The following is a 16196-nucleotide window of genomic DNA, read 5'->3' as shown; positions in this document are numbered from 1 at the left end:
GAGCTGATCGCTGCCACTCTCAGCAGCGTGAGTCTAAGGTCTACTAAGATTCCACAATCTATTACACCTCGTGAGCAAAACAGGCTACAGGTAAAATTAAACATCTTCAGTTGAGCAACTCAGGCAATTTAAAGTGATTTAAAAACAAACAAACACTATAATACTAGGAAAAGAATCGTCTATATGTCAATAAATACAACAGATTGAGTATTCATTAAAAAAAAAAAATGCTTACTTTAAATAAGAAAATCCAACAAACCAACAAGTGCAACACTAAAAAGCAAACCAACAATTAAAATAATGCTTAATTGCCTTAGCTTCGTCCCACACTTATCAGCTTAGCTACTAAGAATAACACACATTATTCACCTGGACAGAAGGAGGTTCTGAGGAACGTGTTGGTCCTGGAGCTTCCTGGTCAGGATGTTCGGGAGATCCCTCGGGCTCAATGTCTGCAGCGCCAACATATTTTAGAATTGCTCCTGCAGAGACAAAGCTCACTAGATCATCAAGCAAAACAGATCAGAAGCACATTTTCCTATTTTATTATTACAGTGATGTTGCAGTAATATAGGAAAATTAAAAATTTATTTGTTTTTAAATTAAACACTATGATTGCAGTGTCCCTTTAAAGCTTTTACCCAATTACAAAACTGTCACTTTTAAGAGTTTTTGGCATTACTTTACACACTGTACTAGTTAAAGTAATAAAACTAAGATAAATGACCCACTACCACAATAGTCTAAAATAGTCAACACCATGCCAAATAAAGTATTTCCATAAAATATTTCTTTGAATTATAAAACAGTAGCACATTTCTAATGAAGGGCCTACAAAATACAAACTAAGCTTAGTAAATTCATCCTAAGTTAAGGCTAAAATAACATTAAGAGTCAAATATGTGAGAGACAACTTCCACTGAACAATAACAGGGGACTGACTACAACAACAACTACAACATGCCCTCCCTCCCTCCCTCCCTGTTAGAATGTGAATGAACGGGTGTGGAGTCAATCAGTCATTCCCATGGCAGGATAGGCCAACTTGACAGGATATGGTCAACTTTCATAAAACAAACAAAAACGCTGATTCATGACGAACAAATATTAGCCAGCCAGCTAACATTTATCCGACGCTAGCTAGCTGGCTAGCAGGACAAATAAACAAACTTGGGGGGGGGGGACAACAGCGTTTCACCTCCACCTCTCCAGCCCAGATCACAAACAAATAACTTACCTTTCCCCTTTGCAAGTTTTTCTTGATCAGTTTTCTTTTCCTTCCGTTTTTCCGCACCGCTGGGATAATTCCATTTTGATGCCATTATGGTGTCTGTTTGTTTTTAATCCTCTCGCTAACGGGAACAAATGGTAGCTATCAATCATTCACATCATACCTGTCGGCGTCGCCGGCCCTCCACGTCACAACCTGCGTGACAGTGTGGCAAGCCCCCAGAGTCCAAGATGGCGTCCCATTCCTTTCAATGAAGTTGCTCACCCAGCGCATGGCTCCCAAAAACCTTTTGACTTCCGCATTGATGGGATAATAGAGCATGCGCAGTTGTGTCAGTGTGGAGATCGTCACTGACAGACGTGCGCGCTCACGAACAGTACAAAATTCAACATGGAAATGAATGTATTTTTTACAGAACAACTGACGATTGTTGTTTCAAAATTTTATCAATAATAATGATTATTATTATTATTATTATTATTATTATTATTATTATTATTATTTTATTATTATTATTATTATTATTATTATTATTATTATATTAATAAAATAGTATTATTATAATAATATACTATTATTTGTGTATTAAACAAGTGAGCAATGTGCCACTGAATAATAAATGATAATTCTTTGAAGCAACTCTCTATGGACCATAACAGCACTGCCACACATATTTTTTTAACTAATAACCTCTTTGGAAAGCAGACAAAGTAATAAAATGATTGGTCTATTTATTTCATCAGAACTAAAAAAATAAAAAATAAAAACTCAACGATCTTGAAAGTTCCTCCCTTTCTCTTGCACCTGTCGATAATTTTTTTTTTTTTTTTTAAAGAAAAAAAAAAGAAGTGAAAAAGTGGGAGTGAAAAAAAGAGTGCAGCTGAGCAGAAGCGCTTGTCGACCGTCGCGGAGCTGTTCGCGTCTGGTGTGAACCAGTTGGAGCCTCGCTCGCGAAATTCGTTGGCGCGGCGCTTCCGCTTCCATTGAAATGAATGGCACGAGCCTGTTCGCGTCTGGTCTGAACCACTACATTCAGTGCGTTTACATGGCACGAGAGAAAATCGAATTATTGCCTTAGTCCGATTATGATCGGAGAACTCACGTGCATGTAAACACCTTACTCCGATTATGATTGGAGTTTGAGAACTCCGATTGGAATCGGAGAACTCCGATTGAGACACCCAGATAATGCCATTGGAATTCGAATTTCTCTGCCATGTATACGCCTTAATCGGACTATTAACTGGACAATGCGAGTGCGCATGCGCCACGCCTCGCTCTCGCGACTCATGACCGCACAACTACGTCATCTAACAAAACAGACGGCGCGAAACAACCTGGCAAACACGAATAAGAATGTTGACATTTGGAGAGAGGATGAGACCGGGGCGATGCTTTCTCTTCTAAAAGAGATGGACATATTAAAATAACGCGCAACGGAGACCTTTTTAAAAAGGTAGCGCAGCAAATGCAGGGCTCCGGCTTTGCGCACCCCTTAACAAATACGTATTCCTTCGTATTTATATTTCTACCTTTTTGTTCACATTTTTTGTAAGTTAGAAGAATTTTAACTTTGTAAATAAAAGCACAGCAAAGAGATGTTTTCCTGATTTGTTTTTATTTGGGTAATTTCGCTGTTATTCTGCTGGAAACGGCGTGCAGCGGCACCAGCTTCCTCCACGGTCGGCACTTTAATGAGCGTGTGTATAACTGAAGACACCGTTCCTTTGCAAAACCTGTACACAAACTCTCCCACCAGTCGGCTCCGAACCCGAATCCAACAAGAACGAGAGTTTGGGGTCCGTAGCGACGGCACAAAGCGTAGCATCGAAGTGTTGTTGTAGCCCTCCAACAGCAAACAACGTTCTTGTCTGCCTTTTAAAATAACCAGGAGCACAAGAAATAGGGTACACCTTATCTGCAAAGCAAGTAACACGTACATTATGAACTATCGTTCCATATCATAATAGATTTAATATGTCAACCGAAAGCAGCTGACCGGCTGAAAAGACTCACTCCACCCCCTAGTGTTGGGAGGAGGACCCGTCAATAATTTGAATTTCTCAGCTGCATGTATACGGGGACCAAGGTGAGAACTCCGATTGGACGAGAAAACCGAATGATTGCTTAGTCCGATTAAGCTCTGCATGTAAACGCACTGATTGATTAACATGGGCGCTGAATGGAAGCCTTTGGCGATTCGCAGCGCTTCACTTCGCGGCGCTTCGCTTCGCGGCGCTTCGCTTCGCGGCGCTTCGCTTCGTCCTGTGTGAACCGGGCGTAACTTTTCAACATTTTGACGTGGCAGACGCGGGATGATCGTTTTCTATCAGGAGTGTGCACTACATAATCTGTATCGGAAAGTTTGCGCTCCACGACATACGGACCAGAAAAACCAGCCTGCAAACCGGAACCGGGTAACGGCAACAATACCAACACTCGGTCGCCTGTCTCAAAAACTCGAGCCACAGCTTTCTTGTCAAACTGCCGCTTCATTTTAGACTGGCTGGCGACAAGAGTTTGGTGAGCAGTTTCACAAGCACGATGCAAGCGTTCACGGAAAAAAAAATGACGTAATCTAACACATTATTCTCTACTCGTTTAACATCGGAAAGCCACTTACCCCTTTAACAGACGCGAGGGTCCTCTCACCGAACACTAAATCAGCTGGGCTGAACCTGAGGGACTCCCACACATACAATTGACGACTGAAGATACACTTTATGCTGCGGAACCATCACTGTGCTCATTTTAACCCCCCCCCCCCCCACACACACACACACACACACTAAAATATACAAATTGCAGTAGGTTGGTTTTGTTGCTCTTTGTTGTCCATTAGTTTTTTGAGAGTTAGTAGTAGATAGATCCCTAGATAGTAAGTTTGATAGATGGATAGAAATAGATAAGTTAGTTAAAGTTACACACACGCACTTATATATATATATATACATATATATATTAACCTCTTTCAATGAACTCCAAAACATACATGGTCAAAATCCATATTATTATTATGTTGTTGTTTTTTTTAAATGCTCATACAAAACAAAAAAAAGGTGTCACATCCGCTTGTAGTGCATTATTTTTGCCAGCAAGCTTCTCTTGTTACGACTGACCACATTGACCCATATTTTCCATATACTCACCTGAATCAGGTACCCTGCAAGGGCAACGACCTTCCCCGAGGTGATCGGTGGAGTGACGCGCAACCAGCACGTGACCTCTACGACGAGCTTCCACCCACGGAAGTGCCATAGGAGGACACGGATTAAATAGTATGGCTTGTCCACCAGAAGGCTGGATTATGGTGTACATAATATAAAACTTCTGCCCTGTTCTGCTTGTATTGCAATGGTTGGTGTTCCTGAAGTTTCATTTTTCGTCCCTTTTTATTTTTTACATCCATGTTTGTGATGAAATAGTATTGTGAATCACTAGCTCGCATTGCATGCTGGGAAACAGCGTCACTCAAGGAAGTTTTGGCTTCGCTGACACGGTCCTGAAGGGAAGTGGGTTTTAGTGCACTGGAACGGGATGAATGTGTTTAATCAAGCAGTACAAACCTGATTAATTGTCTTAATACTTCACTTCGAATGGCCATATTGTTTAGGATTAGAATTAGATGACAACTTCTTCACAATATTTGCAACTATTCAATTTGACCAGCAGGTGTCAGTAGAAGACGAAATTTCATGTTGACTATTTCCTAATGGAAGTGCTCTCTTGACGTTGGATTTTTCTCATAATTATTTGAAGTGTAGGCCTGTAGTTGATGAGGAATCACGGTGTGCTAACGCTACTCAAACAGCTTCGATGAAAAAAGGGAGTGTGATTTGGGTTTGTGGTACATTATGACAATCTTGGACTTACAGGACTGAGGCGACGGTTCAATTCCCATCAACGTGTATTATATATGTGTTATTTAGCTCATCTATTCTACATTTTAAATAGATCACATTTGACATCTCACCCACTGAACACTTACTATTAAACATATTTTTAAACTATGGGCTATTTAGTCTTGTTTTAGGATATAATATAATTCATTGCACAAACTGTCAGGCTAAGTATAGAGCTATAGTCGACTACAATCAGTCGTGCCAAAAAAGAGACATTGTCTTTATTTTTCATTTTTATTTTATTGTGTCAGCATTGAACCGTACAACCATGTAGTGTTGTCCAACAAGAATGCATGGCGAATCAAATCCCAAACAACCTATGAAACAATGAACACGTTTCTATTGCACTTCATTTTATTGAGCACTAGATGACCTCCTCGAGCACTGTGTCATTGAAGCCTCGAGTAATGAACCATTTTTTGAAACAAGTGTCGAAGCTTCAACAAAGCCTCCATCGGCCATCACTACCTACGGCTGCGTGCTCTGACACCATTTCAGAAGTGACTAACTGCAGACTTGGGAGCGGAGGAGGGATGACAGTCAGGCTGGCTCGACTGCTCCTCCTTCTCAGCCGTGGCGCGTCCAATCAGCAGCCGACATCCAGGACCGCACCTGCAAGGCGTCATCCACTCTCTCTCTCTCTCTCACACACACACAAAATAAATTGTGTTCAATCATGTTAAACTTGGTTGGGTCACAGCCATGGCTCTTTATATTTTATTTTTATTTTATTTTGTATTTTATTTTGAAGTTAGCGCTTTGCATTCTGGGCGATCCTCAGTACAGAGGAAGCCCATGAAGCAGGTGAGACGGTCTCCTCCCTGCTGAGACAGAAATTAATGCAATAAGTTGAGCTATGCTTCATCTAACTGTGTTTCAGTGTTTAAATGTGTGCTGGTGTCTTTCATTTATTTTTTATTTTTTATTTTTTATTTTTTATTTTTTTTTTTTAGCAAAGTTCGTTTTTTTTTAATTGCTATTAAAAACGATTAGCATGCTAGCATGTCCATTAGCAGCACGCAGCTCTCATACGGAGCACGTTGTCTCTGCAGGAGGTGACCAAGTTTCACGGAGCAAGTTATGGTTGTGTCCCATTCTGTTTCAGGTATGTGTGTGTAACTGGAAGAATGTTACAGTGTATAAAAATGGAGCTTTAGGGAGCGAATTATTGAAATTGCAAATGTCATTTTTTTGTATTTTGTAGAAAAATGTATTTTATTTTTAATATTATTTGTATTGTAGAAACAACAACTATACGATCACTACTTCAGTACAGAGGAAGCCCATGAAGCAGGAGGTGACCAAGTTTCACGGAGCAAGTTATGGTTGTGTCCCATTCTGTTTCAGAGAATAAACTGCTGCTCCACACCTGACTTATGCAAGTCTTCATTATACAGCAAGCAGGACAGAATAGGAGAGGTCACATTGGTGCCGTGACTCGAGACTCTTTTGTTGTGCTACCGATGCTGCAGAGCGACCCGGGGACTGTTCTGCTGCTGCTGTTCATCTGCGGTCACTGAAGTCGGTCAGATGTGTTGCTTTTGTGCAGTGTTAGACATCAGATAGAGGGTTTATGTACTTTTATTTGATTTTTTTTTTTTTTTTTTTCAGTTTCCAGTCTAGGCATTTTGTGGTTTCATCCTTTTGTTTTGTGGTATTGTGTTTTGTTAACTTTTTGGAAAGATGAGTAATCCTCAGGGTAATGTTTTTGTAACTCCTTTTGGTGCTGGCAGAGGGAGGGGTTTTATGCATCCTTCAAGTTTACTGTTTGAGAGTCCTGTTCAGGGGGGTGGTGTAGTGTTGGGTAATCAGTGTACACCTGGGCGCCCCTTGCTCAGTACTGGTGTTATCCCTCCCCCCAACTCAGATGCAAACCCTCATGCCCTTGCTAGCCAGGGCATGCATTCCCCTGTCCCGGACAGGCACAGCATGTGTTCCCCTGCACCTACCCCTGATGTTATTGCTGCTAGTATTGTAGGTCAGATGGGTGATGCATTGATTCAACAGGTCAGCCAGCGGGTGGCACAGGACATTATCTCTCACCTCAGTGCATCTGTCACTACCCCTTTACTAAGTGCTGCCCCTTCACCTGCCCATGCTGATATGCTAGCCAGTTCCCCTTTACATAGTGCTACCCCTCGACCTAGCCATGCAAATGTGTCTGCCACAAATGCTTTTGACGTGTCCCATTTGCAATATGTCCCTCATCGAAAGCTGAAGGAGCCCCCCTGCTTCAGAGGAGACAACTCAGACTCTGTTTCCGTCCAGGAGTGGGAGGAGCTCATGAGGAGTTTCATTAAGAGGGGGAATCTGCAACCTGAGGAACAAGCGGAGGAGATCCTTGTTCATCTTGGTGGCAAAGCAAAGGATGTTGTCAGGTTTGGGACCAGGAACAGTGGTATTAACATCACCTGTAACCCCGATGCCATTTATGGTCTCTTGCGGAAGCACTTTGATTCTGTTCCGTGTTCACCACTCCCATTAGCAGACTTTTACACCACTCTTCCTGGGAAGGGTGAGGATGCCTTTGACTACTGGCTTAGACTGAACCGCGCTGTTGACTTGGCCATTGAACGTCTGAAGGAGCAAGGAAAGTCACTGGACAGCCCCAGCACTGAGGTGACTCGAATGTTCATAAAGAACTGCCCTTCTACTGAGCTCGCCATGACCTTCAGGTCGAAGACGATAGACAAGTGGACTGCTCGTGAAGTCCAAGACATTCTGAACGAATGTCATTCTGAAATGATGTCAGTGAACAGAACTTCCAGAGAAAGGGTGTCAGTGAATGCTCTTGCTGCTGTCTCGCCACCTGCACCACCTGCTGAAGAACAGAGCCCACTGCAGCCACAGGCCACTGACCCTGATGCCCTGAACCGCCTTATTAACATGCTGGAGAAGGTGCTCCTGCAAAGATCTTCCCCAGCTTCAAACAGTCCTGTTCATGGTCCGACTCGACGGCCTGGCCCAAGGCACCCCAGGATCGGTGGGTTGCACTTGGAGGAAATGTCTTCTTCTCCACCATGGACTTGACGTCTGGCTTCTACAATGTGCCACTCCATGAAGAGCACAAAAAAATACACAGCTTTCTCTTCACCTTTTGGCCTCCACTAGTACAACAGAATGCCACAAGGTAGAATGCCACAAGGTCTGTCCAACAGTCCTGCAACATTCATGCGAATGATGATGTCAATCTTCGGGGATGAAAACTTCACTAGTCTGCTCTGCTATCTTGATGACCTGATGGTCTTTGCCCCAACTGAACAGCAGGCGCTTGAGCGTCTAGAGATGGTGTTCTCCCGTCTGAAAAGTCACAAACTCAAACTGGCCCCCAAGAAGTGTCATCTTTTGCGGAGGTCAGTAAGGTTCCTGGGACATGTCATTTGTGGGGACGGGGTGATGAAGGACCCTGACAAGATGAAAGCCATCATGGATGTGGGAGAGGCTGACCTGATGGAGAGTGATGGTGTGACCCCTTCCTGGAGGAAGATTAATTCTTTCCTGGGCCTAATCTTCTACTATCAGCACTTCATAGCTGACTGCTCTGCTAAAGCAAAACCCTTGTTCAGACTCCTCTCTGGAAGGCAGGTGCAGCATAAGGCCATGAGAGGCAGGAAGGTGAAAAAGCGATCATCTGCTCCACCAGCGCTTATGGCAAGCGACTGGACTGCTGCATGCAAAGAATCGTTCCAGACCCTGAAGAATGAATTAGCTTGCAATGTCACCTTATCCCACCCCAACTTCAGTGAGCCCTTCGTTCTCGCTGTTGATGCGTCGTTTGATGGCATTGGCGCAGTCCTGTCTCAAGTGCCACCAGGTGAGACTGTTGCTCGACCTGTCGCTTTCGCCAGCAAGACACTGTCCCGATCACAAATTAACTATCCAGCGCACAGGTTGGAATTCCTGGCGTTAAAATGGGCCATTTGTGACAAGTTTGGTCATTGTCATTGCCCATTGTCCTACATCTTAACAAAGCCATGTTTGGACGCATGTGAACAAAGATGGGTTGCTAAGCTTGCCGCATTTGATTTCGATCTGAAGTATGTCCCTGGCATTAAGAACGTTGTCGCTGATGCGCTAAGCCGCGAGCCATTCGTTCAGTCATGTATCAGTCAACGTCTGATGAAAGAGCCCTACGTTGCACTGCTGGACGAAGTTAATGGCGTCGTCAGGGGTACAGTGCAAGATGCCTTCCGGCTGACAACTGCCAAGTTCTTCAAGAAAGGGAACCAAGACCATCCGATTCTGATGCTGAAGCCGTTATTTTATTTTGAAAGGTGACCCGCAGCTATTTTAGGTCGAGAAAAAAAAATGGCCGAAATGTTTGTTTGATGGAAAGCGGGTCAAGCCGGAGTGGTTGGTGAGCCAAAAATTCTTTTGACCTCACGTTGTCTGTGTTGCCTCGAACCAAAAACTCAAGAAGGAAAATAAACAAGTTAAATGGAACCCACGTCTCATCAATTTATGAATGATGTAGTGGTGCTGGTATGACGGACGGACATTGAAGACACCTGAGGGTCAAAGGTAAAGAGCGGCTACATGAATGAAAACTGTGGAACTACACAGTCAATCAACACAATCAACACATTGAACACACAAACACATCACATCCTTCCTTCATTTGGCAGCAGACAATAAAACAGCAGTTGGATCAAAGATGCAGTGGAGTCCGAAGAGACGCCAGTGAAGGATCTCTGATCCAGTGGAGCTCCAAGCTGCAGTGACTTTACACACAACTGAGCATCATGTTGAGTTGAAGCAGCAGATCAGAGCAACACTGTCAGTCACAACAGGACGTGTTGACACTCAGTGGCTGGAACACACTGGAGTGTGAAGCTGCACTGAGGACACTGTAGTGGAGACACTGAGGACCTGGGGCTTCATTTACAAAAACGTACATGGATTTCATCCTGAAACAAAAAAATCTGGATGTTCAAAATGTTGCAAACGCACAAACACACACCCATTTCCTTTGAGCGTCCCAATCCTCGTGGAATTGATCGCACATGAGCACGAGCCCTGCTCCTCCCTCGGAACACCTCCACATACAAAGCGTTGGACTTTTGGAAGGACAGTCTTGAGGTCAGCATGACTAAAATCTCCAGTGAGGATGGTAAAGCTTTTGGGTTTGCTGTCTGTTGATCACTGATGGCCTGGTACAGTTCATTGAGTGCAGCGTTCCTCTCACTGCTGTTGTTGGTGGGAGGGATGTAAACTGCAACTAGCAAAATGGCAGTAAACTGCCAGGGCAGATAGAATAGACGGCACTTTATGATCATCAACTGTGCCAGTGGTGAACAGTGTTTGCATACCACTGCAGTGTCCCGGCACCACGCACCACAGATGTAAACCCATGCTGCACCACCGCGGGACTTCCCTCCATTTACATGGTGATGATGATGATGATGATCAGACATTAATGAGTCTTGATTCACTTTCACTGTCTTCAGAATCTCACATGTCGACCACAACTTCTCTCTCTGCTCTCCTTCATCCAGTGAACTCTCAGAGCTTCAGTGTGCAGTGGTGTCTTCAGCTCTGCAGTCCAGCCCCTCCCACCTCACACTGCTGGACCTGAGTGAGAACTTCCTGAGGGATCCTGGAGTGAAGCTGCTCTGTGCTGGACTGCAGAGTCCAAACTGCAGACTGGAAGTTCTCAGGTCAGTTCCTGCTTTCTACTGGTGGACAGTGTGTGTCAGCAGATGACAACTGGTGTGTAACGCTGCTCAGTGTGAAGACTTTGAAGCAGATATTAAAGACTCATCTAGACAAAGTGGATGTTGTTGATATTTTCATGTCAACAATCTGCAGCCAGAAAAGACTTTGGATGGTGGAAGAAAGTGTGGAAAATGTCTCCAGTCACTTTGGAGCTCAATGGAAGTTGTTGATTGGTGATGAAGGTCACATGACTGAGCAGAAGATCCTGTGAAGAAATATTAGAGGCAGATTAATAGTGCAGCAGTATTTCTTCATCTTGTCCTTTGAATGTGTTTGACTTGTAACGAGTCTCTGATGACTGAAAACAGCCACAAGCACACAAAGGACTCACTGATTATTTTCCATCTTCACTGCTGATTGGCTGCACACTGACTGACACACTGCTGTTGTTATTGTGTTGACAACCCACTGGCACAATGACTCCTTTGAGGGAATGACTCAGTGATCCCAACAGCTGCACATCTGGATCATCAACAGGGAGAAATTACTCTGAATATGACATTTACACCATGGAAGAAATCAAATATTGATTCTTTATTCAGGCTGGAGAACTGCTGGTTGACAAAGCTCAGCTGTGATTGGCTGCTCTCAGCTCTGAAGTCCAACCCCTCCCACCTCAGAGAGCTGAACCTGAGTTGGAACCACCTTAAGGATTCATCAGTGAAGGAGCTGAGTGGTTTTCTGCAGAGTCCAGACTGTAAACTGGAGACTCTGGGGTCAGTTCACCCTCTTCACTCTACAACTTCTATCACTCTTGTTGTTGTTGTCATGATTTTCACTTCACTGCTGTTGGAAATTCAATTTGCAGACACTTTTTTTTTGATAATGAATGAAAGGGCGTGTTTTCATTGCCTCACCTCGCCTCGCCATGGTATGGTGTTAGGGTGTTTGCACTGGCCGCTACACAGTTGTAGGGGGCGCTGTTTTGGTACCTCAATCCCCCAGGGTCCGAGCAAGACGAAGCGAGTTTAGTGGTGACGTAGCGACGAGCAGGGCACTGGATTTGCTCCGTGTCCGCGTCGATGTTCCCTGTCAGAGCGGACATCCACGCCAACTCCTTTGACACAGAACTTCCGTGTCAGGTACATTTTACCGTGAATACAAGTAGCTACTATTGGTGTTGTACAAATACATTTATGTGTATACAGTTTTTGAAAACAGCTTTTTCAATACATGTTTACTTTCGTCTTTTGGGGAGAGGCAGGCAAACCGGGAATGCCCTCGACGTCGCGAGTGTGTTCAACCATATTCGCGAAAAAGACAAACGGCAAATGGCGAAGCGCTCGGTAAAGAAAATAAATCAAGTTGCTCCTGCGTGAGGCGCGGTAAGCTAGGGAACCCCAGGAGTCTTGAGGAGAGAAGAAATACTGATTCGTCGAGAGGACGTGGCTCTTGGCCGCGAGGAAGCCTCAAACACCGCGGCATATAACAAAGTCGTCCTTGGCTCGCTAGGGCAGCTATTTCAAATAAGGAGGCGTGTTTACTGTCTGTTTTTCTGTTTGTTTGTTTTTAAATAAACGCTATTTCCCGTTGTATCCGTCTCGTGTTTACTTTTGGTGAAAATATGAAGGTTGAACTACACATTTGCTCGCATGGAAAACGAAACAATAAATTATAAATGTTGCTGCATAAATGATCAACTGTGACTTCAGTGAGGGAAAGTGTTCTTTCTTGAACAGAAAAGCAACCACAGACCGAGCAGCAGGTATGAAACAACTTCTACTTTGTCCATCGCTGCGCTGTTGTGTATCGCACAGAAGTGATGCTGGGGAAAACATTGTCCCGCTTTACCGTGTCGACTCCGCCCACGGTCTCATAATCACAGAGCCAATGAAAACGCAATCGTACCGAGGCGAACCGTGGTGAGGCAAGGCAATGAAAACACGCCCTAAACTGGGCTTGAAGGTACAGTGGGTAAAATCCTCCCATCTAGTGGTCAGATTGCAGACTGCTTTTGTTGCAGATTCTGAAGTCGACGTTTCACTTTGATGTTCAGAGTGATGAGACCCTGGTAAAATTCCATCGTTATAAACTCTCCATCATTTCTTCTCTATTCAGGTTGGAGTACTGCTGGTTGTCAAAGCTCAGCTGTGATTGGCTGCTCTCAGCTCTGAAATCCAACCCCTCCCACCTCAGACACCTGGACCTGAGTCAGAACCAGCTGCAGGATTCATTAGTGAAGGTTCTGAGTGGTTTTCTGCAGAGTCCAGATTGTAAACTGGAGACTCTGAGGTCAGTTCACCCTCTTCACTCTACAACTTCTATCACTCTTGTTGTTGTCGTCATGATTTTCACTTCACTGCTGTTGGAAATTCAATTTGCAGACACTGGTTTGTGTTTGAAATGAGTGGAACTGGGTTTGAAGCAGGGGTGTCCATTAGGTCAATCGTGTGGAGTCCTCGTCACTTCCAGCAGGTAGAATGGTTCAGGCAGGAACTCAGTGATCTTGGTCATAATGTACGATGTGCTGGATTTTGTTTTTATATGTGCTGGATTTTACAGTCAAAGGTAAATGAAACGAATCGGCTTCTGCACCGCTCAGATCAAATAAAGGAGACATAAAGCAGATTTCATTTTAAATCTGAAACTATAATAATTGTTAAAATCAATGTATACTTCAGATACCTGCATTCTGTATGAGAGCAGACAGGGACAGCAAAAAGAGTTTGGCTGTTGTTTTCTTTAAATACACGCCAAACTACTGTGCTTGTCACGTGAGCTTGCAATCCTGGCGTAAACTGACGGAGACGCCTCACTCGCAAAATACGCTTCAAAGTCACGCACAGCAGAAGCACCGGAGATCCTGGGAGATGCTGCTCGCAAAACTTCTGCGTTCCACACACACACACACACACACACACACACACACACACACCGATTGTATAGTAGGTAGATCTTTTTGACTTGGTCATTTTAAAAGTAGCTTGCATGTTGAAAAAGTGTGAGCACCCCTGGTTTAAAGGTACAGAGTGTTAAATCCTGCCATCTGGTGGTCAGATTTCAGATTGCAGCGCTCATTCACTCACCCTCTCTCCTTTGTTGAGTGTCAGATTCTAAAGTCGACATTTGACTTTGATTCTAAACTCTCCTTCATTTCTTCTCTATTCAGGTTGGAGGGCTGCAGGTTGTCAAAGCTCAGCTGTGATTGGCTGCTCTCAGCTCTGAAGTCCAACGACTCCCACCTCAGACACCTGGACCTGGGTCAGAACCAACTGCAGGATTCATCAGTGAAGGAGCTGAGTGGTTTTCTGCAGAGTCCAGACTGTAAACTGGAGACTCTGAGGTCAGTTCACCCTCTTCACTCTACAACTTCTATCACTCTTGTTATTGTTGTCATGATTTTCACTTCACTGCTGTTGGAAATTCAGTTTGCAGTCACTGGTTTGTGTTTGAAATGAGTGAAACTGGGTTTGAAACAGGGGTGCCCATTAGGTCGAAGAGAGAGAGAGAGAGAGAGAGAGAGAGCGAGAGAGAGAGAGCTTTAAGAGTGGAGTCCTCGTCATTTAAAGCAGGTAGAATGGTTCAGGCAGGAAGTCAATGATTAGAAAACACGGTGGTTGTGGTTGATCTTGGGGTGAATTCCAATTCCTCCCTTAACCCTCAATCTCAACCCTCAATCTCAAAAATGCGCGCTCCCTGCTAGGTGCAAATGCTGTCCCGATTCTAAGAACGTCCAGTTGAGGGAGGAGATTAAGGGCTGTATCGCCCTCAATATTGAGATTCTCCGGGACCACCCTTGGCAGTGAGGGCTACCCAGAAGGCATTGTGTATTTTCGCCAAGACATCTTCGAAAAAGATGGCGACAAAAAAGCGAGCTACAAATGGAAGTATTTTCTTAGTTAATAAAGATATAAATATTACAAAACCATTTTATTGTCTTAGTTTAAGAGTTTTTTATGGATTATTGACATCGTTGTTGCGTAACATTTTTATTTTTTTTACTTTACGATGTTTGTCAGCCGGACCGGCGGTCCCGGCTTCACGTTACTTGTGTACCTCGTTGTGTAGCGACGGAGGACTTCTTCTTTTTCATCGTCTTTTTCTTCTTCTCCTTCTTCTTTGTCGTTGTCGTCTTCTTGACAGACTGGACTTAGCTTTGGCGTACGGCAGCCCCCCACAGTCTGAAGACGTAACTGCACTTAAGGGGTGTCCCATTTCTAAGCCCTTACACTTATTTTTGAGGGCCAAGATTGAGGGCCAAAGATTGAGGGTTAAGGGCGAGGGTTGAGATTGAGGAGTTAAGGGAGGAATTGGAATTGGCCCTTGGTCATAATGTCCGATGTACTGAATTTTGTTTTGACGCCTCGCTCGGAAAATACACTTCAAAGTCACGGACAGCAGAAGCACCGGAGATCCTGGGAGATGCTGCTAGCAGTTACACACACACACACACACACACACACACACACACACACACACACACACACACACACACCGATTGTATAGTAGGTAGATCTTTTTGACTTGGTCATTTTAAAAGTAGCTTGCATGTTGAAAAAGTGTGAGCACCCCTGGTTTAAAGGTACAGAGTGTAAAATCCTGCCATCTGGTGGTCAGATTTCAGATTGCAGCGCTCATTCACTCACCCTCTCTCCTTTGTTGAGTGTCAGATTCTAAAGTCGACATTTGACTTTGATTCTAAACTCTCCATCATTTCTTCTCTATTCAGGTTGGAGGGCTGCAGGTTGTCAGAGCTCAGCTGTGATTGGCTGCTCTCAGCTCTGAAGTCCAACCCCTCCCAACTCAGACACCTGGAGCTGAGTTGGAACTGCCTTCTGGATTCAACAGTGAAGGTGCTGAGTGGTTTTCTGCAGAGTCCAGACTGTAAACTGGAGGCTCTGAGGTCAGTTCACCCTCTTCACTCTATAACTGCTGCAGTTATTGTTGTCATGACTTTGAATTGAGTTTGTGGGAATTCACTTTGATTCTATTAGAAATGTGTAAAACTGGTTTTAAATTACACACACACACACACACACACACACACACACACACACACACGTTTGCGCACATACGCACTCACGCACGCACACACACACACACAAGCGCGCGCGCGCACACCCAACTGTGAATGACACTCTCCATCATTTATTCCGTATTCAGGTTGGAGAGGTGCAGGTTGTCAAAGATCAGCTGTGATTGGCTGCTCTCAGCTCTGAAGTCCAACCCCTCCCACCTCAGACACCTGGACCTGGCTGAGAACTATCTTCAGGATTCATCAGTTAAGGAGCTGAGTGGTTTTCTGCAGAGTCCAGACTGTAAACTGGAGACTCTGAGGTCAGTTCACCCTCTTCACTCTACAACTTCTATCTCAACTTCATGATTTTCACTTTACTGCTGTTGGAAAT

At 44.2% G+C, this 16196-nt stretch overlaps 1 protein-coding gene across 1 annotated transcript in view; it reads left to right on the top strand.

Annotated features, from left to right (window-relative positions):
- The window catches only part of LOC142901280 (ribonuclease inhibitor-like), a 128657-nt gene that overhangs the window by 108769 nt on the left and 3692 nt on the right, over window positions 1-16196 (top strand). Inside the window, exons 2-3 of the mRNA XM_076045738.1 lie at window positions 13958-14131; window positions 15952-16106. Of these exons, the coding sequence (XP_075901853.1) occupies window positions 13958-14131; window positions 15952-16106 (329 nt within the window). The remainder of the gene's footprint in view (window positions 1-13957; window positions 14132-15951; window positions 16107-16196) is intronic.

This window comes from Nelusetta ayraudi, unplaced genomic scaffold, assembly GCF_046127955.1.
Source record: "Nelusetta ayraudi isolate G7.1 ecotype Tasmania unplaced genomic scaffold, CSIRO-AGI_Nayr_v1 ptg000085l, whole genome shotgun sequence".
Taxonomy (NCBI): Eukaryota; Metazoa; Chordata; class Actinopteri; order Tetraodontiformes; family Monacanthidae; genus Nelusetta; species Nelusetta ayraudi.
The sequence above is the reverse complement of the archived record's forward strand: the minus strand, read 5'-3'. Positions and strand labels throughout refer to the sequence as shown.